Here is a 27,280-nt window from a genome sequence, read left to right as displayed (position 1 = left end):
TATTTTTTGGTGAACTCACAATCACCCCTGTTACTCCCCAAAGCAGAATACTACTAAATTTGCGACGTACGTCGCAGAACAGATGCCTGAGCTGCAGAACAATTCTGTTTAAATGTGAGAGGAAAACTGACAAATTTTCTGCAGAAATCGCGGTGCCGAAAATCTGCAGAAACTGCGGTGCAGAAAATTGCAGAAACTGCGGTGCAGAAAATCTGCAGAAACTGCGGTGAAGAAAATATGTAGAAACTGCAGATTTTCTACACGTATCTTCCAACTCAAGATAGAATTTTGCAGATTACGATAATTTGGCGGAAAGCTCGCGATGTTGAATTCGATAAGTCCTTTGTAGCACTTTCCCAATCGATCTTCATCCATTTCATTTTCCGCCACACACGTATGTTTTGGAAACATGCCAACATTGAAACACGTCCATCGCCAGAAATTGCGTGCCACATTTGAGATTTCAATCCCTTTGCATCCAGAAAATATTTCAAATATTTAGGAAGTTTTGAAGTGTTTTATTATATACAACCAAAACTCTACTCATTTCATTTATTATTTCAGTAATTTTTTAATTTAAAAGCATTATTTTAATTACTCTTTCATGCCATGCAAAATTAACCAAAAAAATGTGGTTTGATACCTAGGTTCAGATTTTTAGAAACTTTGTATCTTTGCTCTTTCTATGCATTTTAGAAAGCATATTAAAATTATTTTTGGAGAATCTCAATCGGTTTAGGTTTGACACCTTGTTAAAGTTTTTTTTGATTTTATAGTTTTCATGATCAACTAATTTTACAAATTCAGTGCTCTTTAATTAGTCATTTGGTTGAAAGCTGTGAAGTTTCCGGAAATATATCTCATTTCCACAGAAATAAATAGCAACAGTCCAGTTATATATATATATATATATAAAAAAACCTCCTATGTGAAACGATTTTGATTTTTGGCACGCAATTTGTGGAAAATGTCACGTTTTTTTCGCGTACAATGCTTGAAGTACTTGCAGAACAATTTTGGTCAAATGATTTTATGTTGCAGAACATTGTAAAGTATTCTGCTTTGGGGCTGTTACTGATGTGTTTTTTTGTGCCATTTGATCCCCCTCCTCCCTTGTTTCTATCATATACTTTCCCGGGGGTCTATAACTGCCCTACGGGGATCTTTGTTAATGATTTTTTGTATGAATATTCTTGAGGGGTCATTGAGGCCATATACAAAAATTCAGTCCCCGGGGACATCATGGGCCAGAGAAATTAGTTTGAAAATCACTAATTTCCAGGGTTGGGTTTTTGACGTTAAAAATCAGTTTTTGACATGCTGTCAAACTGTCAAAAACCTGACAAAAACAGTTGAAAACTCAAATACAGCCTTTATTAACATTTTTTATAAAGAACCTGAAACATGATTTTATCATATTTTTTTTTCTTACCATTTAAGTAAAATAAAAAATAAATTAAAACATTTCAGTAAAATAAAAATTCCTTAAATTAATTTGTATGCCACAAAAATAGTTACAAACGTTTAAACTTAAATCCAGTTTTTAAAGTGGTTCTGTTTAAACTTTTTAATAACTAACAATTAGAAGTAATTTTATCCATCTAAAAATCTTATTATGTTATTACTTATGTAATATCCCTTTTCTTTTGAGTAAAAGCAAAACTAAATTGATTAGCTGGCAATGATTAATTATAAGTCAGCTAAATATTTTTAATGATTTTTTTTTGCTTTTGTAAATCTAAAAGTAAAAAAATATCTCTTTTGTTGAAGAAAATGAATGTCTTCTATCAAAATGTGCAGTTCTTAAGAGAGTTTGTTTCCAGCAAAATTGTATAGATAACTAATAAAAACTACTCTTAACACAAAAAATGATAGCTTTTTAAGCTGAATCTGCATCATATACAGGAAATTAGTTCTCTGTTCAGAATGTCTCTGCAGCAATGAGGTTGGAAAGGTCTAAGAAAACCCAATATTTTTGTCAAATTTGTACAACTCATGGTGAGTTTCCATTCAAGCCCATGTTGTTCAGCATTTATTGAGAGAAACTTCTCTAGTTTTGGATTGATCCATTCTAAACTTAGAAATAAACTTGATATACAAAAAGCTACAAAACTAGTATTTTTCTACTGCATGCTCAAAAGATTTAGAATGAGACTAAATAAAATTACTGACTGTTAAATAAAGATGTCTATTTTATTAAGTAAGGATCTATCCTCACTGGTTAGGAGTTGGTGATGGGGCAGGTTCTAGCGGAAATAGTTGTGATGAAAGAGGAAAACTGGGAGGATGGTAATTTGGCAGATGCTTGACAGGGAAACTAGATATCACAACTTTTCAAGGCTGAGGGGTTTTGGGTTTAGGATCAAGGCTTTTTTTGTAGGGTAGAGTTAAAGATTTTCTTGGCGGGGAAATTTTTACAACAGGGTTGTTTTTGATGAGATTCAACACTAACAACAGGGAATTGAACGGGAATTATTGAAATTAGACGTTGTACAATAGATGGAAACAAAAATGCAAAAATATGAAAAATTTGCAGTTATGGTGCTTTACCTTTCCATGGCAGTTGGTGGTTTGATAAATTTTAGAAAACTGTGGGTTTATCATTGTGTCCAGAACCTTGCCAATTCTCAATTAAACTTATTTTTAGAGATAGACAAATAAATAACAATAAATTGATAGAGATATAAAAACATTGATTGATAGCGTAAAGAGATAGACAGATGTAGAAAATGTTTTCTTGAAATAAATTCTTATATATGTAGCATAGATATACATGTATGCCTAATAAGTTGTAGGGAAATAGGACTTTCATTTAGAGGGGTCAGTAGGGGGCAATTCCTCCATTCCAAGCTTTAAGTAAGTAAAATATTTATATTATGTGGGCTTGTTTTTAGTTGATTTTCTGGATAATATACAACATTTGTAAAAATTTGAAATGATGTACCTATAGCAATAAATGGATTAGATAGATATTGATGAACAGAAACCTATGTCTAGACTAAAGTAATTTTTATATCATCTGTAAATGTATTGAAACAGTCCACAAAGACTCCTTCTGACCATAAAAAGGTGAATGGCATTAACACGAATTCTTCTAAAAGTCAAACCATCCACTGGCGTTCATGGTTACTGATTATGAAATTAAATTTACTTCTGCAATGTTTTTTTGTGTTCTTGAGCACATAAACAAAATTGTACTTACATTCAGAAGTGCCCATGCTCCAAAGAGGGTTGATTCATCCCCCAGGAATGAGACACCCCCCAAAAATGAAACAAAACCCCCTCTCCCAAACATTTCAGTGATACTGTCTGGTGTAATGACCTCCTTACCCCCCTTTGTGACCCCTGTTTACAGTACTATTTGTGCTTATATGAGTCTGTGTTTTGTATAGTGACATAAAGTTGTAAAATTTTGATCCATATTTGTATTTTATTTTTGATTGTTAAGTTAGTTAATCATGTGGGATGAACTTCTTTTTAAGGTCCTTGGAATCTGCAATGATATTATGGATGATGCTATACCAGATATGCGAGCAAATAGAGACTTTAGAGCAAAGTTTCCTGATGACGTTTTGCATGAAAATCTTGCTGGACAACTTTGGTTTGGAGCAGAAGTAATTAAATTGAATTGAGTTTTTTGTGAATAAATCAAAAAATAATATTTGCCTGTGTAAGTTAAAGTCATAGTTGCAACATTTTTTGTCTTAAAACAGACTTTACTGTCTTAGTAGAATTATTGAGATAGAAATCAAGTGGAAAAAGGAGATGATTGAATTTAACTTCCTAACTACAGTTTACTAGAATACTGGTATTTTATCCTGTAATATTTAATATGTTAAGTTATTTGTTTTAATGTGCATGATGTAGGAAAGGGGGAGATTTTTTTCGTCTTTGCCATATCTCGATAATTTCTTTGTTACCACTGATGAAAATATTTGAAGTCCTTCATGGGTAGGCTTGCCAGATTTCAGAAAAATATTCAACTGGGACAACAGAATGACCCCCACCCCCCACCTGCCGGTATTCAAAAGGGTATGGTACCAAGCAGGGCCTGATTAACGCACGGTCCGGCGGGTCCGCGGACCTGGGCACCACAAAATTTAGGGGCACTAAAATACCCTAAATTAACTTATTTACTTCCTTTTTTTTCTGTTAAAGTGAACGTTCCTTTTCAGCTTTGAAAAGAATCAAAAATCGTTTGAGAAGCCGCGTTTCTCAGGATAATTTACATACGGCTTTCTTATTGACCATTGAAAATTCTGTGACATCAAAATTGGATTTCGATGATGTGATCGACACATTTGCCTCTGTTAACGCCAGAAAGAAGCCTTTTTAAAGCTTAATGTCAGATTTTTTTTTTTTTTTTTTGCTATTTTTGCAGTTTTAAAGTATTTTTAAAATTCATTTTAACCTTAAGGTAAGGCAATTCTAACTACGATTAGTATGGTGACTATCAAGTGTTCGGTATTCAAATCCCAGGTTTCTGTAGTAATGTGTAGGTTTCTAGTGTATTAGGTTTCTAGTATAAAACATTGACTTTGAAATTTTGCTGCTTTTCTCATGGGGGGGGGGGGGGCACCAATTTTTACTCAGGACCTGGGCACCAGTTTATCTTGATCGGGCCCTGGTACCAAGTACCCAACCCTTGGTTAGGTTTTAGAGTGTTTTAGAGGGTAGTTCATTCACAATGCTATGAATAAATAGTTACTAATTATGAAACTAACACAGGATTAATAATAAATGATACAAGCAGATAATGTCACACATTTTATTTTGTGCACATTAATATTTAAAAATTACTTAAGTAAGAAGAATACTTTTTGTACTTCTCCTTATCTAGGACTTTTTTAAAGAAAATCTTTTTTAGTTTTAATGTTGTTAAAATCTTCAGTAGCTAATCCAATATAAGTTTCACATGTCAATTACAAATGGCAAATTAATTATCCAACATAATACTTCACAGTTAATTATTTCTAGACTTTTTTGGTCATCCATTATCAAATTAATCGAAACGCCAGGATTTTGTCTGAAAATTGGGACTATCCCAGACATCTGGCAAGCATATTCATGGGCTGCCAAAGTAGGAAGTCATGGGCTCTGTCTGCAGAAGGAGAAATGCTATATAACATTTTGTGTTTTGTTTATTTTGAATACTGAAAAGTTATAAACTTGTGATGACATGGCATAATTGGTCAACCCTCCGAGATGGCTCAATTTTCTTAACAAAGTTGTGTAAAAAAAATACGTATTTTTCAGGGCTGAGGAGTCAGTCAGACTGATTTTGGGGTAAAAGAGTTGGAGTCGTACAAAAATGTGCCGACTCCAGTTTTTTTTTTCATTTCTTTAATTTTCACCGACTCTCCTTGCATTTTTTTTTTTAACTGACGACCTATTAATTTGATAACATGCTACTAATAAGAATCATCATTGTGGCAACCAGCTGGCTTGATTGTTTATTGAGCTTTCTCCAACAGCTACCTATGCAGTCTCCTAGTTTGCTTATTTTTTAACTTTATTTAAATGATAGCAACTGTCAGCAAACAGTTTTGTTGCCTAACATTTCCTAAGTAATCACTTTCAAATAAAAATAATAATATATTTTTTACCTTGATCTCAGTTATAAAATGGTAAAAAGAATGTATTAATCGCTTGAGCAAGTCGGGAAACTTCTGAGGGTGCTTGGTAAATTCAAATAAGTGTTGGCTTGGTCCGAAAGCGCAAATCCAAAAGATCCAATAATATATATATATATATATATATATATATATATATATATATATATATATATATATATATATTTTAAATCTAAAGACTTTTATCTAATAAAGCTTGGTTATCTCTAAAAAGTTCAAAACACAATCAGTACATGATTTCTTTGTTACAACACTCAATAATTGTAAAATCTTCTTATTAAGGTTAATTCTAAAGCTGCCAATGAAACTAAAATTTAAAATTGAGCCAAGGAATGTATCTATAGTAAAAACCATTCGTGCAGAGCTGTATAATGCCGCATTTTGGGTAATTTGCTCCAGACGTACATGTACTCGACCTCTCCACGCAATATTTTCATTGAAATTTTTAAGATGAAATTTAAGATTTAGGGGGATATTATTTGGTTAATTTTTCAGAATTAAAGTTTTTCCATTTTTATAAACTCTGAGATTAAGTTGAGGGGGTACTTACCAGATGGGTGTCAACCGGGAGGGGGGAGGACCACCCTGTCAAAAAAAAGTTGTTTGACTAAGCAAAAAAAAAAAAATCCCTCAAGTTATAGCTTTCAAAAGTTAAAAGCACAGGATTTGATCAACATCTGTTAGTTAAACATTAAAGGAGAGCAAATTAATCCTATTCAATTTTTTTTATGGGATTTTTAAGTAATCTCACTTAAGAAATCACAATTATTGAATAATTTGATATTCAAATTAAATTTCTAATGTTGTATACATCTTAGGTTTACAATAAAATACAACACAAAAATTTCATAAAAAGGAATTAATATTTCAATCTCTGTTTATGGGTTTTCCCCCTTCCCATGAGAAATGGGGATTTGGAGAAAAAAAAAATAAATAAAAAAGTTGGAGTCAGAATCGGACGTTTCAAAATCCAGGAGTCGGAGTTGGCAATTTTTCTTACGACTCTGCAGCCCTGGTATTTTTGATGCATATAAAAATCAATCTAAAATATATGTACTAAATTTACACAAATTATGTTAGAAATTTTGCTTAGTGTGATAAATCTTATAACAAGGTTAAAAGTTCTACTTCACAATCTTCACATTTAATTCAGGTTTTGTTACGATTCCAACCCCCCCCCCCCCCAACCATTTTTAAGCAACAAACTAGACACGTTTTGGGAAACCCTTTCTTTATTAACTTTGGAGGTATGTGACTTGCAAAAGGAACAAGTAGTTGGTGTACATACTTCAGAAAATGCATAACTGACATTTAAATGATGAAATAGCATAATAAGGTTTCTAAATTATTTTAAGGCTTAGTACTTTATTTGCATTTATTTTGATGATTATGTTGAAACAATATTTAGTTTTTAAAGTAAAATATTTTTACTGCATTTTTATGCAACATAATTTTGTTCAAATGTATGAAAATTTCCTATAAAACAGTTTTGATATGACACTTATTTTTAATAGCATTTTACATTGTTTATTTCTTATGTATAGTTGTGCCACATGGAGATGGTAGATGAACTGGAAGTGAAAACTGACCATTGCATTTTGTAATAGGTAGGAGCAGCGAGAACATGCTAGTAATCAAGTTTGTACTGCTTGTGCATGTGCATTCTCGCTAATCGCACCTATTACAAACTGAAATGTTCTGCTTCTGGTTTATCCACCATCTCTCCTAGCACAGCTATGATACTTATAAAAAGTTGTTTTTAAAGAAGCTATTTTAGTTATTATTTAAACAATTAAATCATGCATTTTTTTTGTTAATATATTATTGAAATTTCTAGTTATTGAGTTAAAATGTCTAATGTCCTTTAACCTTCAAAATTTTCGACTTTCTGGAAAAAATGTGTTAGGCATGATTTAGTTCTGAACAATTTGATACCTTATTTAATACCAGACGCAGAAAACTTTTCAAGTTATCGTTATCGTAAAAATGCGTAAACTTTCCTCAAAGAGATTTATGTTAACAGCAGCTGTTTAAACCTCTTTTTCTCAGGTGCCGGTTTCTTGTTTTGCGTGTGTGATATATTTCAGAAAGTTTCTTATATATTTCCATAAAACTTTTAATGCATGTTTGTCTGGTTTATTTTTACAATCTGAACCTAAATTTATTTTTTAAAATTATTTATTTATTTGTTGAAATTTTATAAGTTTATCATAATTTTCCAAAAGTTTAGGCAATTTTTTTTTTCTTATTAACTTTCGGATTTTAATAAAACTTTAGGTTCAGATCATAAAAATAAACCAGACAAACATGCATGAAAAGTTTTATGGAAATATATAAGAAACTTTTTGAGATATCACACACGCAAAACGAGAAGCCGGCGAAACCGGCACCTGAGGAAAAGAGGCTTAAACAGCTGCTGTTAGCATAAATCTCTATGGGGAAGGTTTACGCATTTTTACGATAGCTTGAAAAGTTTTCTGCGTCTGGTAATAAATAAGGTATCAAATTGTTCAGAATTAAATTGTGCATAACATATATTTTTTCCAGAAAGTCGAAAATTTTGAAGGTTAAAGGTCCTTAGACCCCTTAATATAAAATTGATATTAATAACTAAAACTAAGTACTTTAATGACAATAGCTTGATTTCTAACTTAACACTAAAGCATAAATATCTTGATTTTCACTTGATTTTTACTTGTGAAGCACTGAAATACAAGGGCTGTTTTTTTTTTTCAACTTCCGATCATGCCGCTAGACGGCGGGGCGAGCGGCATCGGCCAGTAATGTGCGGCAGTCGACTGCACACCTCTCCCACTACAACCTCACTCGTTTTCGGGCGTCCGACGCCATTACCAGTTTATCTAGCGACACATAAACATGGCTACCATGATAGAATTTCCCACCAAGTGTGAGATTCACCGTAGAATGAAACGAGTATATGGTGAAAACTTTATGAGTGACAGTGCAGAGCGTGATTGGTGTAGGAAATTTAAAGATGGACGAGGTGACATTCATGATGAAGGGGGCGAAGGACGAAAGTCGGTCGCAAACGAAGACCTCGTTGATCGAGTTGACCAAACTGTAAGAAGCAATCGGAGGTTTATGATTACGGACCTATCCGATCAGTTTCCGGAGATTTCAAGGTCAGCCCTATACACTATTGTAACTGACAAATTAGGCTACAAAAACGCCGTGAAAACCCATTTCAAATCAATGGCGGCAAACTTCTATGAAGAAGGTATTAAGAAGTTTGTACCCATGTATGAAAAATGCCTCAATTTAAATGGCGATTATGCTGAAAAGTAACTAATAATGTACCTAACTTTTGATAATAAATTTATTTAATTACTCTTACTAGTTTTATTTTTATACCACACCGGAAGTTGATAAAAAAAACAGCCCTCGTAATCAATTACAAGGGAAAAAAAAACATGTAAACACTTTTCTTTTAGTGTTTGGCTGCTGGATCCAACATCATTCATCGTGAACTAGAGAGTGCTAGTATGAGACCTTTAGCGAAGGCCCTTACTAGAGCATTAGACAATGTCCGATGCCTTCTTAGAGAGCAATCATTAAAGAATTCTATTCAATACTCTGAAAAGGTATTTTTCAGTATAACTATTCTAAATTATATTTTTAATCAATTTTAATAGTCAAGATCAACTCTAGTCATACTACTTTTTATATCTTGTTTTACTTACTTTAACTCAGTAGTACTTATAGATTCTGTTTATACCAGGAAAAATGTAGTGGCATATTTTTGTATGTGTTGATGTTTTGTTTATTTATTTATTTTTTTTGTTCTTAAAATAGGTACGGGAAGCTTTAAGAATTTTTGACAGGCTTTTTGCAGAGTTTGAACTTTGGTATGTAATTTTTGTTGTGTATCATATTTTATGAAAAATATCTATTTTTAAATTGAATAAGAGTGTTCAGTTACTTTTTTAATAAATGTATTTATGCATTCTTTTTAGGTGTTTTATAGGTAATAACAATCGAATGGATCTCTAAGAGAAGCACACATGTTACAGTGGAAGAAAGGCATATATGTTGCACTTGATCTTCATCAATATTTAGTCCTTCCTGCAAAAGTTTTAATTTGTAACATATGCCCTTCTTCTAGGGATCCATTTAATTATGTTTAAAAAATCTAAAAAGTGTCTTAAAATTTCTATAATTTGTTCAAGCTGTCTAAATAATTAAAATACTAATAAAAACTACATAAATTATTTATTGCATGCTTTCTCTGATTAGAGCATAATATGTAATCAGCAAGCAAGTTAGAAATAGGTTTCTATTTTAAACATGTCAAAGTATTTAATTTATTTGTATAATTCATATGATGGAAGTGTAACTTTTAATATGCATTTCTTTCCCCCAGTTATGTTAGTGCTATGGTTCCTATTAAAAGTGCAAAAGAGTATCATTTACAACAGGAGATTGTTGTATTGTTTTCTGAAACCCTCATTAGGTATGTATAAACAGAGTTGGCTGATTTAGTTTGCAAAATTGTTATAATACTTCTTAAACTATTATGTGTAACATTTTTGAAGAAAGATTGCTATCTTTATTTCGTAAAAACATTTTGTTGCCTCAGAGCAACAGTAGGATATCTTAGTGTTATTACTGAGATTAGATGTCTTACTGTTGCTTTGATTTATACTTTTGAAAATGTTAGTTTGGAAATTTCAAAGTTCCTTGAAATTGATCTTGAGAGTTATTTACTTAAAATAATGCTGTTGTAAAAGGTGTTTTTTTTTAGAGGAATAGAACTTTAAGTTGGCAACACTGATAAGTGCGCCGTTTTTTGATAGCTGTCACTTGTTATGAGTTTGGTTTGCCATCTCATCATGAATGGACAACAAGAAGGTGCAACATGCTACACAGCGCGTGTCACAATTGATTTATTGAAAGAAACATTCGGTAAACGAATAATTTAGTGTAATGGACCCTTGAATTGGTCAGCAAGATAATGCTATTTAACCCTGCTGGACTTTTTTGTGGGGCTATGTGAAGTCTCTGGTCTACACCGATAAGCCACAGACGATTGACGCCTTGGAAGAGAACATTCGCCAGGTCATCACTGACGTACGACTTCTATTGCTGCACAATGTGAGAAAATTGGACTTCATAATTGGACTTTCTCCGAGCCAACCGAGGTGGCCATATGCCGGAAGTTATATTTAAATGAAATGGCAAAGAATCATCTTTCAGATAAAGCCAAATTCATAGCAATTAACATCATTTAACTTTGTTTTATTTGAACCTATAGTTCTATACTTCTAAAAAAACACCCTCTAAAAAAGTTGTTTGAAAAATTTCAATCATATGTGCTTTGTAATGAGTTGATAGTGAGACACCTAACCCTTTGCTATTGCTTGAAATATTTTCTAAAAAAGGTTACTTAACAGAGTGTTTTTATAGTGCAGTACACTACAGTAAGACGGTTTTGATTAAGTTTTCTGAAGTGATAATTGTTCATTTTTGCTCTGTATAACACCATATTGGGCAATTCCACGGAAAAACGGACATTTCATCCCGCTTGTGACAGCTTTTATACTTCATTCAAAAGATCAAAAGTGATAATTTTAAAAGTTAACGAACATAGTTTTTTGTTTCATCAATGGGACATAAGCTTTAAATTTCTTGTACCGCAAATTTTTTTACTATTTTTAGTGAAATATATCAACTGTTACGTGCGGGACAAAATGTCCACTTTTCCATGGAATGCGTCTATTGTAAAATTTCAAATGTTTCCTAACATTTTAATTACTGTAATTAGGGATGCGTTGAATAGCATACTATGCCAAATATCAAATATCTCATTAAAGATTTTTAACTATAATATTAATATTTTTGTTTTATGCCAATTGACTAACATCAATTATTGCCTGAATACTCTATCAATGTAAAATATTCTTTATGGAGTGAACTAAGCATAGTAACTATCATTAATCAGATAAGCAAGTGAAAGCAAGTCAAGTGCACTACCACCTATCACTAGAGAAAATAAAATACGACAAACAAGAATAAATAAAAATAAAAAAGATGCAAGTTGAACTAGAATTAGTTTTCATGCCATATACCGACGGCCCGGTTATGGCACTGCTTTTGAGGATGAGTTTTGTTGTAGCATTTGACTATCTCTGCAAACATTTAATCTTACTTCTTTTCCTTTTGATTGAGAAGTTTCATTGCAAATGACTAAAACTGATTAAATATGATGGTAGTTGTAAGTTTTGTCTTTTTCTTTTACTGACTTGTACATGTATTCATTTAAACATTTCTTTAATAATTTCTTTTCTTCTTTTTTTAGGGCCCTTAAAATTGGTTTAGTTACACAAGAGATGGTAGATGATTATGATCCATCTCTTATGTTCACTATTCCAAGACTTGCTATAGTGTGGTAAGTTTTCAAAAGCTTTTTACTTCTAGCAGTGTAATATCAGTTATCTAGTAGCTTAAGAGCAGATACGCTGTCTTCTGTGCCAATAAATCAGTAGCATACTACCTCGCAAAAAAAAAAAAAAAAAAAAAAAAAAAAACTTTTAAAGAGCTGTTTCAATTAATCTGTTTTGTAGAAGCCTTAGGAGCCTTTATCCTCTGTCCATAAAGCCTCTATTACATATTTTTGTTAAAAGCTTTTGCAAGAGCACATGGAAATAAATAGTCTAAAGAAAAACGTAATCGAGTTCAATATCTCTAATTAAATCTCCTATTGAACTGTTTTATTGACCTTGAATATTGTTTAGGTTGGGTGTAGGTCAATGCTTTTTATTTAAGTAATTAGTTTTAATCCCTAATGTTTAATTTGTTACAAAACATGACTTTGTTCTAGAAATTGAAGGAAAAAATTGATGTGGCTCCATTAGTTTTGCAGCAACTTCTTTTTTTTTTTCGCCTTTGTTATGTAACTGATTCAATATTACAGTTGTACAGTGTTTTACAAAAAGTACGAAAATTTCAAGACACAGAGGTTTTCAAAGTATTTAAAATGTGCCATTGGCACAGAATCAAAGAGCTGACACATTTTTTAGCTTTATAACTCTTCTGGATCAACACTGTTGTACATTTTACTCTACAATTTACATTTTTTGCACGTTTCATTTATTTTAGTGATTACATCCATAACAAGTTTTTACATGCCTTCTAATAAAACTGTCTTTCAATCTGTTTCTTTCAAAAATGTTAAGATTTTTAGTTTTCCTCAATAATAAGCGCTACATTAAAGTAAAGAACACAACAAGATAACTGTTCTTCATAACTCAAAATGAACTTCGTGACATACTCATGAAGTTCACCACTATTCTACGTCTCTCCCCACCCTTTCCAAATTTTGGAATATCTAAAAAACATCCTTCTTTATTTTTTTCTCTAGATCCCATTGCCTCCCGATTAAATGCAGCTGTTGATATAAAGATTTATTTCGCATTTCCCACTGCTGCTATTAGTAAAGACTTAAATCTCAAATCCTGAAGTAAAGGTAGCTAGAGTTCAAGCTATAGAGATTTTGAGGCACATTTCTTCAAGATAAACATGAAAAAAAATGAAATTCATGCAACAAATCCTATTAAATTTAGAGACTTTGATGTAGAGAGTTAGGCATGTTCAAGACAAACAGGTTCATCTGTAGTGTTATTGATCATTAAGATATTCAGTGCTGTCTAAATCTTTGTATTCAAATTTTTTGATGATTATTATTAGTAACAGACATAATTTACGTGTAGTAAATTTGAAATGAGCTTTCGAAAAAAATGGCACAATTTTAATTATTCTGACCTGCGTCAGTCAATAATTTAAGCAAAATTCCATGCTTAAAAGTTATTTCCATCCATGAAATAAACTCAAAGATATGTGAAAAGTCTGCTGTCACTTTTCAGATTTTAAATTTCAGGTTTAAATTACTGAATTTAATTTTTTAAATCCCTATTTAGGTATTATGCATTGTTATAATTTTTCTTGAAACATGGTTTGAGTACGATTTTAAAACTAGCTTTAAAGCTGTATAGTGTGCTTCTTCTTTTTGAATGTTTATATGTAATTTAAATTGGATGTTTTTTTCTTTTAGGGGTTTGTTACTGTATCCTGATGGACCATTCAGTGTTGAAAAAGAGGCTACTGAACTTTCTGAACTATTCCGACCATTTTGCAACTTATTGTTAAAAATCAGGTAAAATAATTCTAACTCTTATAAGATTTGCTGCTAAAAAAACAACTAAAAACTCTTTGAAAGGTATTTTAGTCACATAACAATCGGCAAAACATAAAAAAAAGTCAAAAAATTGTCCTAAGTAAATTATTGTTCTGTTTTTTAACAAGCAGCATTACTAATTGAGCTGGAGCTTGTGAAACAACTGCACATGTACAAGGAAACTCAGCTCAGTTGCTTGGCTACTTGCTTGACAATCATGCCATAGAACAAATCTACAAACTATCTTAAAATCCAATAACTGTGAAAATGACTAATAGTGAAGCAAGCAATTGGTTGATGCAATATACCAACTGCCTGGTTGTTCTAACCAGAGACTGCAGATTCATCCTTGTTATAGACTCATCAATATGGAATAGGGAATAATCCAGCTGGAGGAAGATGTGACTGAGGAGTCCATAACAAGGACAAAACTGCAGTCCCTGGGTCAAATAACCAGGCTGTCTCAATGTCAAATGTAGTTCTACTTCAACCCTGGCTTAGGGGCAGTAACTTACTGCTTAAGCCAGGGGTTCTCAAACTTTTTCCACTCGGCACACTCTTTGAAGAATTGGAACTTTCTTGTGGCACTTCAGTCTTATCTGTATTACATTAGGTACCTGAGCTAAAGAGAGCCATATATCTCGTTCATTTGTGATTAAATTGGTTCTAGCTTTTGTTTATAGTATCAGATGGTGCATAAAAATAAGAAAAATAAATAAAGCAAGTGAACATTTAATTCTCAGTTGTGCTTTTCAACAATTTTAAGAAATAAAGTTGCTTTGGTCTTATTATGAACATGGATTTCTAATTAGACTAACTCTGGGCAAAAAATTACTTCATGCAAACTTGAAGACAAAAAACACCAAGAAGTACTATCAAACTAAGGAGAATTTGAAAATTATTTAGTGAAGAAAGATCAATCATTCAGGGCAACTAATAAATTTGTCATTTTCTGCTTCTTCTTTTGGATCACTCCCTGCACACAGTTTGTGCACATTTGAGCAGCATATACAGCGCAGTATCATATTCTCCTGATACTCCAGTATCATAATGTAAGGTCACTGGAGTTTTAACAAGGCAAATCATGGTCTTATTGGGCTATAATCTACTTTTCCAAGTAATCAAATCTCAGGAAAAATTAACAAAACCAAACAACATATTTCTTTTTGAATTCGTCAAAAACATAAATCAGGTTTCAAGAACAATAAAAGACTTTTTTTTATATATGGTAAACGCTTTATCAGCGGTTAACCCGGGAGAAAGCGCGCCTTTCATTCGAACACGGAAGTGCGCGTGGGATCCACACGGACCCCGAGCGTCTAAATCATAGTTAAATCTAATTTTAAAGTTATATTTCAAGTTAGAATGTTTCTTAATGAAAAATTAAGGATATTTTTCGTTTTTTAATTCAGTACATCGCTTGAATACATTAAAAAATATACATACACTAGCCTGCGTGCCCGGCGTTGCACGGGCTACTTAAAAAATGAAAGAGATGTCCAATTGATGTTTTTGTATTACTCTGACATCAGTTTCTAAAGCGCTAAGGAGTAAATAAATACGCGTAATGCAAGGTTTACAAAACACCAGTAGAGCATATTTTTGTCAAAAATCTCTTTAACGTTAGTCATAGTTATCAATGATACAAGTTATGAGTATTTTCAATTAGCACAAAAGATGAAAATATATGCATTATCAACTATAATTTCTGGTCACTTTAAACTGAATTAAATCTGATAGACTATATCTGAAATATTTATGTACAATTACGATCATCTTTTTACATAAAATGACACACACATTTTGATTGATTATGTGAAACTAAAGCACCAAGACTAAATAAATACCAATAAGCATTAATTAAATACCAAGTCATCAGATTCCAAGATAGCTTTAGTTAAAATCCTTAAAAAGAATTTTTTTGTTCAACTCTGTTTCACTTAAAGAAATCCAAACAATCTTAATTTAACATGTTCTTTTAACGATACAAACTGTATTTCAAAAATAAAAACAGGAAAGAAAAAGAAAGTTATTGCAATTCGAAAACTCACCCATGTAACGGGAAAAAGTTCAACAAAATAAACATAATTAGTCGCACATCCTAAATGTATCAAAATATGAGGCCGGTGAATGATAAACTTAATCTACAATCCATAAACATAGCTAAAGAAACGACTTTTATATGAGGAAAAGAGTTAAGAACGTTGAATGTAAAAAATAAAAAAAGGACAGACGATAAAATAAAGGCTATATCCGAATAGAGCAACCAATTTTAAACTAATTTGAAATGAAATTCTGGATGGAAACGTTGTTTTAAGTTTTGGACAGCAGCCAAAAAAATCTCTTTTAAAACAATTATTAGAATTTTATTTGCTCATACGCAAAATGGCAACAGGAAAGAAATAAAAATTCCTGAATAACGTTATGTTAATTAACGTTTTAATTAATATCTCCGCTAATTAAAGTCGTACAATTACGAGATTGGTTCTATTGTTTTCTTTGGAAAATTTCGAATTGATCGGTATCTTGTTCGACTCTCGATTCGCAGCGGTTCTCGAGGAGATCGATCTTCAGACAGACAGACAGACAGACGAACGCGAACAGATTTTAATATTATAGTGGATGATGCAGATGTAACTTCCAAACTTGGCTTAATTTACAGCTCTATTTTTATTCGTCTTTATCCATGCAGAATTTACAGAGGGTCAGTGTGTGCTCTTCGCACAAAAACTGGTTACACTTGAAGCACGCAGTAGGTGATTTTTCGTCCTTATTACGTGGGCAAATATAACAACGTCCTTTGGAATTCATTGCTCTTTTTTAGATGTAGGTTCATCTTCTTTGCTGCAAGCGTTCAGACATCTCATACGGCAGTCTCTGGAAGCCCTACTTGTTTTGAACGTCTTTCGATGGTTGCTTTTACGAGATTTAGAGCCAAATCTTTCAGGAACAATCTTCTGCTTCTGTACTGGAGAGGTGGTTTCTGATTTGATAATAATATTATCCTTGCATTTATAGCCCCAATATTGAGCATACAGTAAAATATCACCATTGGCCACCTGTTTGTAATTCGGGCAGTGGAATAGTTACCTTCCATCTCATCGACAACATCAACAGCACCTTTTGTTAGGTTGTAAAATGATATAATTTCTGGTTTCCTTTTATCACCTGTTGATTGATCAATTGCATCATTGTTGTGCATTGATGAAAGCAAAATGACACATTTCCCTTTTTCTGGAATGTAAGAAACGGCAGTTATGTCCTTTTGAAAAGCAAAAACAGAAGAATATGTTTTGCAACAGTGAATTCTGGAGGTATTTTTTTTTTTATTTTTTCAAAGAGTTCCAACCAAAGTATTTTTTTCAGTTAGAAGATGTTTTGCAAGGGGATAACTTGTGTACCATTGTCTGTCGTAAGATTTCTTCCGGTTTTATATAATGGCTTCATAAGTCTTTTAACAACATCCATAGGTTTATTACTTTTTTGAAATTGTCCATCTGGTTGATTTCCAGCATAAATCTCCATATCAGAATGGAGTATAAAATGTTCGGGAATCTACCAAAGCAAAAACTTTAACTCCCTATTTTGCTGGCTTGTTTGGTATATATTGTCTAAATCCACAACGTCCTCGAAACGGCAAAAGTTTTTCGTCAATGGTGACTTATTCCCCTATGCAGTAGGAATTGCGACAAAGTTTGATAAATATTTCAAAAATGTTTCTGATTGCCGCAAGTTTATCTTCTTTTCGTCGTTCTTCCCTTGTATTGATGTCATCAAATCTCAAACAGCTCAGAATAAATAAAAATCGCTTGTACGACGTTGTGGCAGGAAACATTTCTATACCTGTTCCATCTGTAGCCCATAGATCACCAACGTTCAGGTGAGACGATTTGTGTAACCCACACAAATATAGAAGTCTAAAGACCGCTCGAATTTCAATTTCATCAGTTTCTTTAGCATCTCTAGCTCTTGAATAATCGGACGATATTTTTTTAATATAAATGTTCGTGGTAATTATAATTTCACTAATAATTTCTTCACCTATAAAAATATCCCAAGCCTCATTCGGTGTTGATACATTTTTTGCAGCCAGTCTGGATCCTGGGAGATGCGAAATGATTATGTGTGCACGTGTTCGAACATTTGCTTTAAATTTCTTTCACCCATAAAGTACACTTATCTTTTCCAATAAAGTCGACCTCCTTGTGTAAAACAAGCTCTTGTACATCAGAATCTTCATCAAATTCTGATTCTGAATCATGTTCACTTACATTTTCGTGATCAGAACAAATTTCATCATCTGAAAAAGTATCTTCTTCACTCTCAACTTCCATCAAAAGAGTTCGTAGCTTCTCCATTTCCATTTCGTACGGAGACGGCATGGTGAAGCTAAAAATAAACATCCACTCACAGAAAGTAGCAACGATAAAGTGCAGCTATCTGACTCACGCGATAACGCGTGCGGGGTCCAGTCAGACCCCAAGCTTAAAAAAACCCTCTGTTAAAGAAGAAAAAATGCCCTTAAATGGGTAGAGTGGTGCGTAAAAGTCGACTACTAAAGAGAATGGCCTTTCAAGGTCAATAGAAGAGAAAAAATTCCTTCTTCAAATTGCATGGGGTCCGTACGGACCCCGTGCACTTTCTCTCGGGTTAAGCTTTCTGATGACGATGAAGTCATGATCTAGTGAACTTTTGTTATGCTGCATCAAAAAATGAGCAGATGACTTTATTCAGCACATCCAACATCCATCCAAGCAATACACATATTGCTGCCATGGAAACTTAGGGGCACCCCTCGCTCCCTATGGCACCCGAGTGTGCCGTGGCACTTAATTTGACACACATCCCCCAGCTTAAGCAATTATTCAGTTTCAAGAAAATTGACATACATGGACCTCTGCCTCAAAATTGGTTTAAAAAAATAAAACATTCAAAGGTATGAAAAATGCATAACTCATTTTTAAAAGTTAAACGATAAAGTAACTTGGAGGATTAAAGTAAACATTCTGCACGTGAACAGAATTAAATCATTATTGTCTTCAAAGTATGTTGATTATTAAAGATTAGTACTCTCCCATTTCTCATTGGAAGTTGGGGAGAAGATTCAATCAATGGAGTAGTTTGCAAAGCTTACAACCATTAATTAACTATTATTACTAATTTACTACTAAGAATTCAGAGTTAACTATTTATCGATTGTGAATCAAGTTATCCCACAATAGTTCATTACAAAAAATAAAAAATTTTTGTTGTTATGTATGCAAAGTTTTGTATATATTTCTAATTATGTATTTTTGCTTGCAGAGATCTATTGTGGACTCTGACTGAAAACGAACTACATGCCTTAGAGAAAATGTTGTGCAGCTTAGAAGAACCAAAAGCTGATGAAAAGTCAAATGTAATGGAAGACATTCCATTAAAAAGTACAGACGACAGTGTCTGTCAGTTTTATAAAAAGCATTTAAATTGCAAACAATTTATACAGGACTTTTATGCATATAATTTTGGAATATTGATGCCAGAGAATGGTTTTCCGGATCATTCTGAAGAATATTTGTTGCAAGAGAAACGTTCTGTGGAGAAAAAGGAATGTGAAAAGAACCAAAACAAAAACTTTGAATTTGAAATGCAGTTTAATGCAACTGAGAACAAAAGTCATAAAAAGTCAGCCAATGGTACCGAAAGTGATATTGAAACTCTGGTATCAAGTGACTTTGGTGTATCTGATTGCGATGAAATCCATTGCAATTCAGAAAACAGCAACCATGTTCAGTTTTGCATAGACACTAATGCAAACAATGCAGATCAGTGTGATTTCCAAAATGGAAATGAAGAAACTGTAAGTGATGATGAATTAGGAATTAATTTATCTCATGCAAATGGCAGGACTTTTCATTGTCATGCTGTGTCAAAGCAGCTAAATGCTCAGAACTGCTCATCTTATTCAACAGAAGATGATTTGACCAGTTTGGGGCAAACATCAGCCTCACTCGAAAATCAGCTTAGCAGATTGCATGACAACTGCACTTGTGGCATTGGTGGTACCTCAAGAGAGCAGCTGACTCCCTCACGAGAAATTATGCGTCAGGTTATGAGGAGGGTGGAGATAGTGCCACCTGGTCAATGCATTGAAGGTTATAGCTCATCTACAGAAAACAGTCCTCGAGCATACCATCATGGTTTGCTGAGTCACTCATACCCTTCACATCCAGGACACTCTCAGCTCAGTGTCAATTCGGACGGAGTCGTCAGAAGGATGCGGAGGCGTTCACACTATCGAAGTAGCAGTGTCAAAGTTCATGATGCTGAAATTCACTATCGATATTATGACGCAATCAATCAGAATGCGAGGCATTCTGTTGACTCTAATTGGGACCCGAATCCTGTGTACAGTTCACCATTATTGATTCCTCGAGTCCAGAGTTTGAGAGAAGATGCTACTACTAGTGATGCCACTTATTCTTCTTGCTCCAGCTGTCAGAGTATATCTAGTGTTTCTAGTCCAGAATGGGATTCCACTAGGTACCTGCTTTTTCCTTGTTATGCAATTTCATAGATAATTTTAGAATTATGTCGTAAATGAAATATCGAAATGTAGCTGAAATTTATGTTGGAAAAAAATTTCATTGTAGATTTTCGAAGAAAATGTCAAAGTTCATTTTTCAAATATCCACGATTTTTACTTAGGATTTGCAATTATTAGAGAGAAAATAGTTTAATAATCTTTTCCGTAAATTTCTGCTTTTTTGTGATTTTGCCCAAATTCTGCTTTTGTAATTATTTTTACTGGATTTACTTGTTTTTATCTTGTTAGTGAAAATTTGTGATTAAAAAGAATTTGGATGTGTCATGGAAGCAAAATTGCTCATTTATTAGAGCAATTGCTGCTTAGGATTTGTTTTAAAAAATGGAACCAAACAAACCAAAGTAGGACATTTAAAAAAAAAGTTTTTTAATAATCATACTACGAATACCTGCCAACTTTTACGCACAAGAACTATTACTTATATCTCTTGTTTTTTAGAGATTATTTTATAGTTTGTGTTGGTGTTGGCTTTTTCAGTAATATGCTTATAAATAATGGTTGCTTTTGCACTACACTGTTTTTCAAACAACATTAGCTTAGATATTTCATTAAAAAATATGTTAACAAAAGTTTCTATTTCTTTTCCTGTAAATTATTTCTCTACATTCCTATTACTTCAACCCTGTTATGGTACTGGAACATGAGTAAGATGCATGAAAATCTTCCCCATGAAATTTTTTTTGGAGTAACTTGTCATGTAATTAAAGTGCCCTACCTTATATCAATGCCTAGCTATGGCCCTACATCTCGGACCATTTGACAACAAACATTTAAGCATCAGAAAAATGTGTAAAACGCTTAAATGCTTTTGAAACATGCTCGCTATGGAGTGATGAGACGTGCAAAACCATTGGAAAGTTAATGAGAAGTCACACACTTCTTTAACGGCAATTGTTCATTTATGAAAATTGTACAATCAATTTTTTGATATTTAATTTTGTGGTTTGATTTTTTTTTTTAATAGCCCAGATACAAGTTCTTATAATTCAGAATGTCAAGATGATGAAGAAATTGCCTTAGCTCTTCAAGCTGCAGAAATTGCTTCTAGGAACAAAGCAAGATCAAGGTTTAAAAGCAGCCGGGATCTTTTACATAAATTGTTTGTTTGTGTCTCAGGTACTTTTCTTTTAAGCTGTTATATTTTTAACTTTTCAAAAGAGACTAAAATATTATCGATGAAAAAAAAGATAGTTTTTGAAAATTCTTTATAGTTTAGGGGGGAATACCCCCATGAGGCTCCCAACTTGCTCTAAATGTTCATGCTTTGGAACTTTTCCTATCTTGTGGACTTCAGAAGTATGTTAACGGTTAATATAATGCTTCCTTCCCCTCCAAATAAAAATAATGGTCATAAAACTGTCACATACTATAACAAAAATAGGGACTGTTCTAAAAAGTGGTGGGTGATGGAGCAGAGAAAGGGTGTTCATATTGTATTCACAGAGTCATTTTACCTAAGAAACCTGCAAGAATAATTTCAGAAGCATTTTGAAAGGTTTTGTTTTTGCTGCACAGTGTAGTTGATAATGCCTAGTAATTTTACGGATTTTTCTTTTTTTCTCTAGGAGTTGCTGATCAACTGCAAACCAACTATGCTAGTGATCTTAGAAATATCTTGAAAAGTGTTTTCGATATAAATTGCACTCAGTGTTATGCACCTGAAATTTGTGGCAGCCCTTCCTCTGATGAGCCCAATATGGAAAACCAACCAGATAATTTGACTAGAAATAACTCATTCAATGAAAACGAAACACTGGAAATCTCAAACAGAGCTTTAAACAACAGTGCTCCGGATGAGGATGAAAGAGATCGGAACTCAGTAGACAGTGCAGAGGAAGTAGTGCCCGACAGTTCACCACCTCCATTAATAGTTTGGAATCTGTCAGAGCTGGGTCAGGAGAATGAAAGCACAATTCTTACAGGTATTGAAGAGTCGTCCTTTTTTTTTTCAATTAAAACACAGCTTATTCCTTGTTGTAATCTAAATGTTGTCTTTTTAGGTCCACCAGAATGGATGCCTGATGAATTAAGCTCTAACTGCATGGCTTGTAAAATTCAGTTCACTATTTTAAGAAGAAGACATCATTGCAGAAATTGTGGAAAGGTAATTTTTACAGAAAAAAAAGTTGAATGATTTTTTTTCTATTGAGCAATTAAGTAAAGGTTTGCAAATTTTTGTATGTTTGCTGGTTGTCAACATTTTTCAAGCATGTCACAAACTGAATTAAGAATGTGAGAAGTTTCTAAGATATTTCATGAGCATACATGTAATTTTTCCACTTTTGGCAGAATTGTGGAAAGAAATTGTGGAAAGGTAATTTTTACAGAAAAAAAAGTTGAATGATTTTTTTTCTATTGAGCAATTAAGTAAAGGTTTGCAAATTTTTGTATGTTTGCTGGTTGTCAACATTTTTCAAGCATGTCACAAACTGAATTAAGAATGTGAGAAGTTTCTAAGATATTTCATGAGTATACATGTAATTTTTCCCTCTTTTGGCGGAATTCCATGAACTTAAGTCTTCAGATTCATGGATTTTCTCTTACATTTGTCACTTTTTTTGGGGGGGGGGGGGGGATACAGGACTTTACCAAATACCCTCCTTATTTTTGCTCAGGTTGCTTTATATTAGCCATTGTTTACAAAATAATGAGTAATATAGAAAAGTAACAGCAGATATTTACAGATAGCTACTCAATTTTAGAAAAGCTGTAAAATAATGTAAGCCTACTTTCCACATGGAAGCGAAAGAATGTGTGATGCTTTCAGTGCGCAATCTTTCTCAGGGTTCATTTTTGTCCTAGTTAAATGGGAAAAGTCCTACGTTTGAGAAAGAATTCCCACTTTTAATTAGGAATTTTTTTGAAGAGTATATCGTTATTTCAAGACTATTTCATTAATAGTAAATTAAATTCATATGCAAGTACAGGGAAGATTATGGAAAAATGTTGACCTACATTTTTTGTTTACATATTTATGTTGTGTGCATACACTTTTGACTATTTGTTCAGGTTTTACTCAAGAATTCTGGTACTCTTTTTGTTTATGAATAACAGGAATCCAGTATTCTGCAGCACAAAAGATGTTTCTGCATTTCTTTTTGAAATTGAATTATGGTCACTAGGTAGTTGTCATATTTTAGTCCATTACTCTCCTTTTTCTTTCAGTCTCCAAAAAATGTTTTTCTCGCTCCGAATTTTTGATGATTAAATTGGTACAGTCAAATCTTAATGTCTCAAACCTCCTATCTCAAAACCCTTCACATTTCAAAAAAAAAAAAAAAAAATCCCCTGTTTTTTACTATGAAACTCATACATTTTTCATAGTTACTTCAAAATTTATTTTTTTAAATGATATGTCAAAATTTTTGCACACAAGCAAGTTTCAATTGCTGTTTTTCGCTGGCAATATTTTTACTAAAACCAGTTCGAGAGACATCTGCTTGTACTTTATCATACAATTTTTCTGGAAATCCTGAGATTGAGAAACCATAATGAGTGGAAATCTTAAATTGAATGTGCTTGATGAAAGATTTAACTTTGATGCTAGCAAATGAGAAAACAAAGTTGAAATTCCTACTCGTTTCAAAATCCCTTCCAGTACACCAGTACAATTTCCACAATAATAATAATAATAATAATAATAATAATAAAAAAACACTAATGTCTTGAAAAAAAAAAAAAGCAATGAAGTAAATTGTTAAAAAATGAAAATTAGTAAGTGTACTTTTTTAGAAGCAGCTAACTAATCCAGCTTAACAGTATCTAGTAACCATTCAAAAAAAAAAAAAAAATAATAATAATAAAATAAAATAGGAACAATGCTAGATATTGTAACATTGAAACAGGGATGAAAATAAATCTCAAATCTTGTTTTATGTTGAAGAATAACTAGTTAATCTTTATACAAAGTGTTGGCATAGTACATATATTAATATATATTAGTGTGTGTAATTGTGTTACTTAAGTAATTTTTTCAAAACCTTGACAGCTCAAAAAAAAAAAAAAAAAAAAATCTCACCCCAAGAGGTTTGAGAAATTGAATCACACTAGTGAAAATTTTCTTCCATATTTTGGTAGTGAAAGTAATTTTTATTAACTTCAAAATATATGCAAGGGAAAAACGTGAGCATTATAATTTTACTTAAAAACAATCACATTATAGAAGTCTACATGTGTTTATTTAGATTTTATACTGAACTTTAACACATATGTTGTAATAAGAGTAGCAAAAATATACGAACTACTATAAAAAAAAAGATATTTTAAGTTATACCTGAAGAATGTTGGCTACATTATACTAACAATAATTTCAAAGAACAAAAATTCTACAAATGGTATTGAAAATATTAAACATTAAAACATAACTTTAAGTAAAAAATAGATAAAGTAAAGAGAGGATGCATTTTTTTTTTTTTTGCTTAAATTTGGTACAATTCTGAGGAGTTGGGGAATTTGTGCATGCCATCTCTTACTAAGCACAATAATTGAACTCAACTTGAAGTGTAAGGAAGATATTTTACCAAATTTAAGTTTTTATTTTTATTAACAGAAAAACATTTTAATTTTTGAATTGTTTGATTATAAGTTCCTGGATACCTTATCAAAGTTTACTGAATAACTTACTGATCTTGTGTTTTAAAGAAGTATGTATTTGTAGTAGTAAAAGCTTTTAAAATCTTTTCTCATTATAGATCTTTTGCTCTCGATGCAGTTCCAACTCGATTCCTCTCCCGCGTTACGGCCACCTGAAACCTGTTCGTGTTTGTAATCAATGTTTCATGTACCAGCTCACAACCCTTGTGATGCAAAGGCAGTTGTGACCCTCGTGGACTTTATTGTTTTAACAAAATGGTTGTGATTCTTTATCCGATTGCTGGTGCTGATCCAAATTATGATTCTACTTGCTCTATTTCAGATAAGCAGTAGCATTTGTACATATGTATATTTCTATTGATCCAAATGCACCAGCAAATTGTTTCATATCTTTGTTGATAGTGTGTACAAAAGGAATTTTGATTGCATAATGGAGGCCCAACGTTTCACCTTTAGAAATCGTCTATTTTCTCACAAAACAACTATATCTCTATATTATATAAAAATACTCAACAATATATTTTTTAATTTCGTATTTGTTCTAGTAATTTATTTGTCAATAGGTGTTAACTCTTGTGCTTCAAATTTATTTACATCTATGTATTTGCTGTTGATACTTATTTTGGGTTTAGACAGTTTATATTTAACCCTTACAATCACATAAATCTTGTTCTTAACATTAAATGCTTATTTTATATTTAGAAAATTAAATAAGAATACAAATTTCAAAATATTAAAAAAGGAAATATTCATTCTCCTACATTGCCTATGTTATATAATTTTTAGAATCAACAAAATAGTCCCTTAAAAGTTCCTTCATGTATGTTTATGTATTTTAACTTTTTCAGTCTGAATATCATTATCCTTTATGTTCTTATTAAAAAAAGAAAAAAAAAAGCCAAAATACTTTTTAATATCTCCGTAAATATTGTTTTTGCATCAAGTGAAGAAAGTTTTAATTTGTTATCTCGATAGCTACTAGTTGATATTAAATGTTACTATTTGTTTATATTATGCTTGATACTCATTTTTGTAAATATTTTTGTGACATCAATTATTTTAATCATCAATGAATGGTTTTAAGTTTGTTTCTTACAGACAACTTTGTTTTGACAACTTGTGCATTGTTTTTTGTTCAACAATAAAATTGTTTTATAACTATTTTGATTTATTAACTTCATAAATTGGAGTTGCAAAACTTTATGAAAACTAAGTCCCTTGCTCAAACAGTGGCAGTACAATAATGTAAACTCGTCAAATTCAGAGCTTGTACTACTGAGTTAGTGTGTGTGTGTGAGGGGGGATATATTTATTCAGGTATGAGATTTTTCTGACTTTCTCTGTTGCTTTCAAAACCTTTCCTCCTTTTTTTGCCATTTTCAGGCCTCATAACGCTTATATTTTTCTTAAATATCTGAAAACATTCTGATTTTTCGGTCCCCCCCCCCCCTTGAATCTCTATTCTCCACGATATCTGCTGAAAATTTATACTTGGGAAACAATCCAACGACGTCAAACACGTGCTTCGCCGAAAACGGCATGCCTTCTTTGAGATTTCAATCTTTTTGCATCCTGCAAATATTTCAATCATTTTTAATGTTAGAAGCTTTTTTACCATATGTTACCTTATATCTGCTCTTTTTATTCATTATTTCAATAATATTTTTATTTGAGAAAGAATGCAAAAGCCAATCAAAGAGAAAAAATATGTGGTCCAACTCCCAGTCTTGGCTTTTAATGAAACGTGGCATAATTACTATCCTTATATATTATTTCTGTAGCCTGTTTTTGGTTTCTACACGAGATTTTCCTCAATTCTTAATCGATTTCTTTGATTTACACCTTATTTTAAAGCTTATCGTACAGGCTACTGACGAAAAATAAACCCACGGTCTAAAAATTATTTTTTTCGGGCAAAAAAACCTGTTTTAAAGAACCAGAATGAGGTTTTCGGTTAAATTTATAACTTTAACTCTCACTGTTACCGACAGAGCTGAATAGCTTGATCGTCAGAGCGTTCGACTGGTAACCAGGAGAATGCATGTTCGGGCCCACGTCCGGACAATCTGCATCAAAAATGTAGAAAAATATCACGCAGTACATGAATAACAAATATGAGGGAGTACATGAGGTAAAAACGCTCCTAGCTGTTACGAAAACTTGATGCAACACGAAGCTAAATTGATACTCAATTGTAAGAGTTTTTTTCTTTTTTTTTTTTTAGCTTTGGCTCCAGTAAGAAAATTAAGGCGTAATGTAAGCGAAAATATAAGTATC

At 32.3% G+C, this 27,280-nt stretch overlaps 1 protein-coding gene across 1 annotated transcript in view; it reads left to right on the top strand.

The window, feature by feature from the left end:
• Positions 1 to 26,163, top strand: part of LOC129227431 (lateral signaling target protein 2 homolog) — a 64,308-nt gene extending 38,145 nt beyond the window's left edge. The window contains exons 3-13 of the mRNA XM_054861990.1: positions 3,483 to 3,614; positions 9,086 to 9,235; positions 9,447 to 9,499; positions 10,015 to 10,104; positions 11,950 to 12,039; positions 13,702 to 13,803; positions 19,129 to 20,346; positions 21,375 to 21,526; positions 21,976 to 22,332; positions 22,411 to 22,514; positions 25,102 to 26,163. Of these exons, the coding sequence (XP_054717965.1) occupies positions 3,483 to 3,614; positions 9,086 to 9,235; positions 9,447 to 9,499; positions 10,015 to 10,104; positions 11,950 to 12,039; positions 13,702 to 13,803; positions 19,129 to 20,346; positions 21,375 to 21,526; positions 21,976 to 22,332; positions 22,411 to 22,514; positions 25,102 to 25,230 (2,577 nt within the window). The 3' untranslated portion in view covers positions 25,231 to 26,163. The remainder of the gene's footprint in view (positions 1 to 3,482; positions 3,615 to 9,085; positions 9,236 to 9,446; positions 9,500 to 10,014; positions 10,105 to 11,949; positions 12,040 to 13,701; positions 13,804 to 19,128; positions 20,347 to 21,374; positions 21,527 to 21,975; positions 22,333 to 22,410; positions 22,515 to 25,101) is intronic.
• The last annotated feature ends 1,117 nt before the right edge of the window (positions 26,164 to 27,280 follow it).

The sequence above is a fragment of the Uloborus diversus genome, chromosome 8 (assembly GCF_026930045.1).
Source record: "Uloborus diversus isolate 005 chromosome 8, Udiv.v.3.1, whole genome shotgun sequence".
Lineage (NCBI taxonomy): Eukaryota > Metazoa > Arthropoda > Arachnida > Araneae > Uloboridae > Uloborus > Uloborus diversus.
The sequence above is the reverse complement of the archived record's forward strand: the minus strand, read 5'-3'. Positions and strand labels throughout refer to the sequence as shown.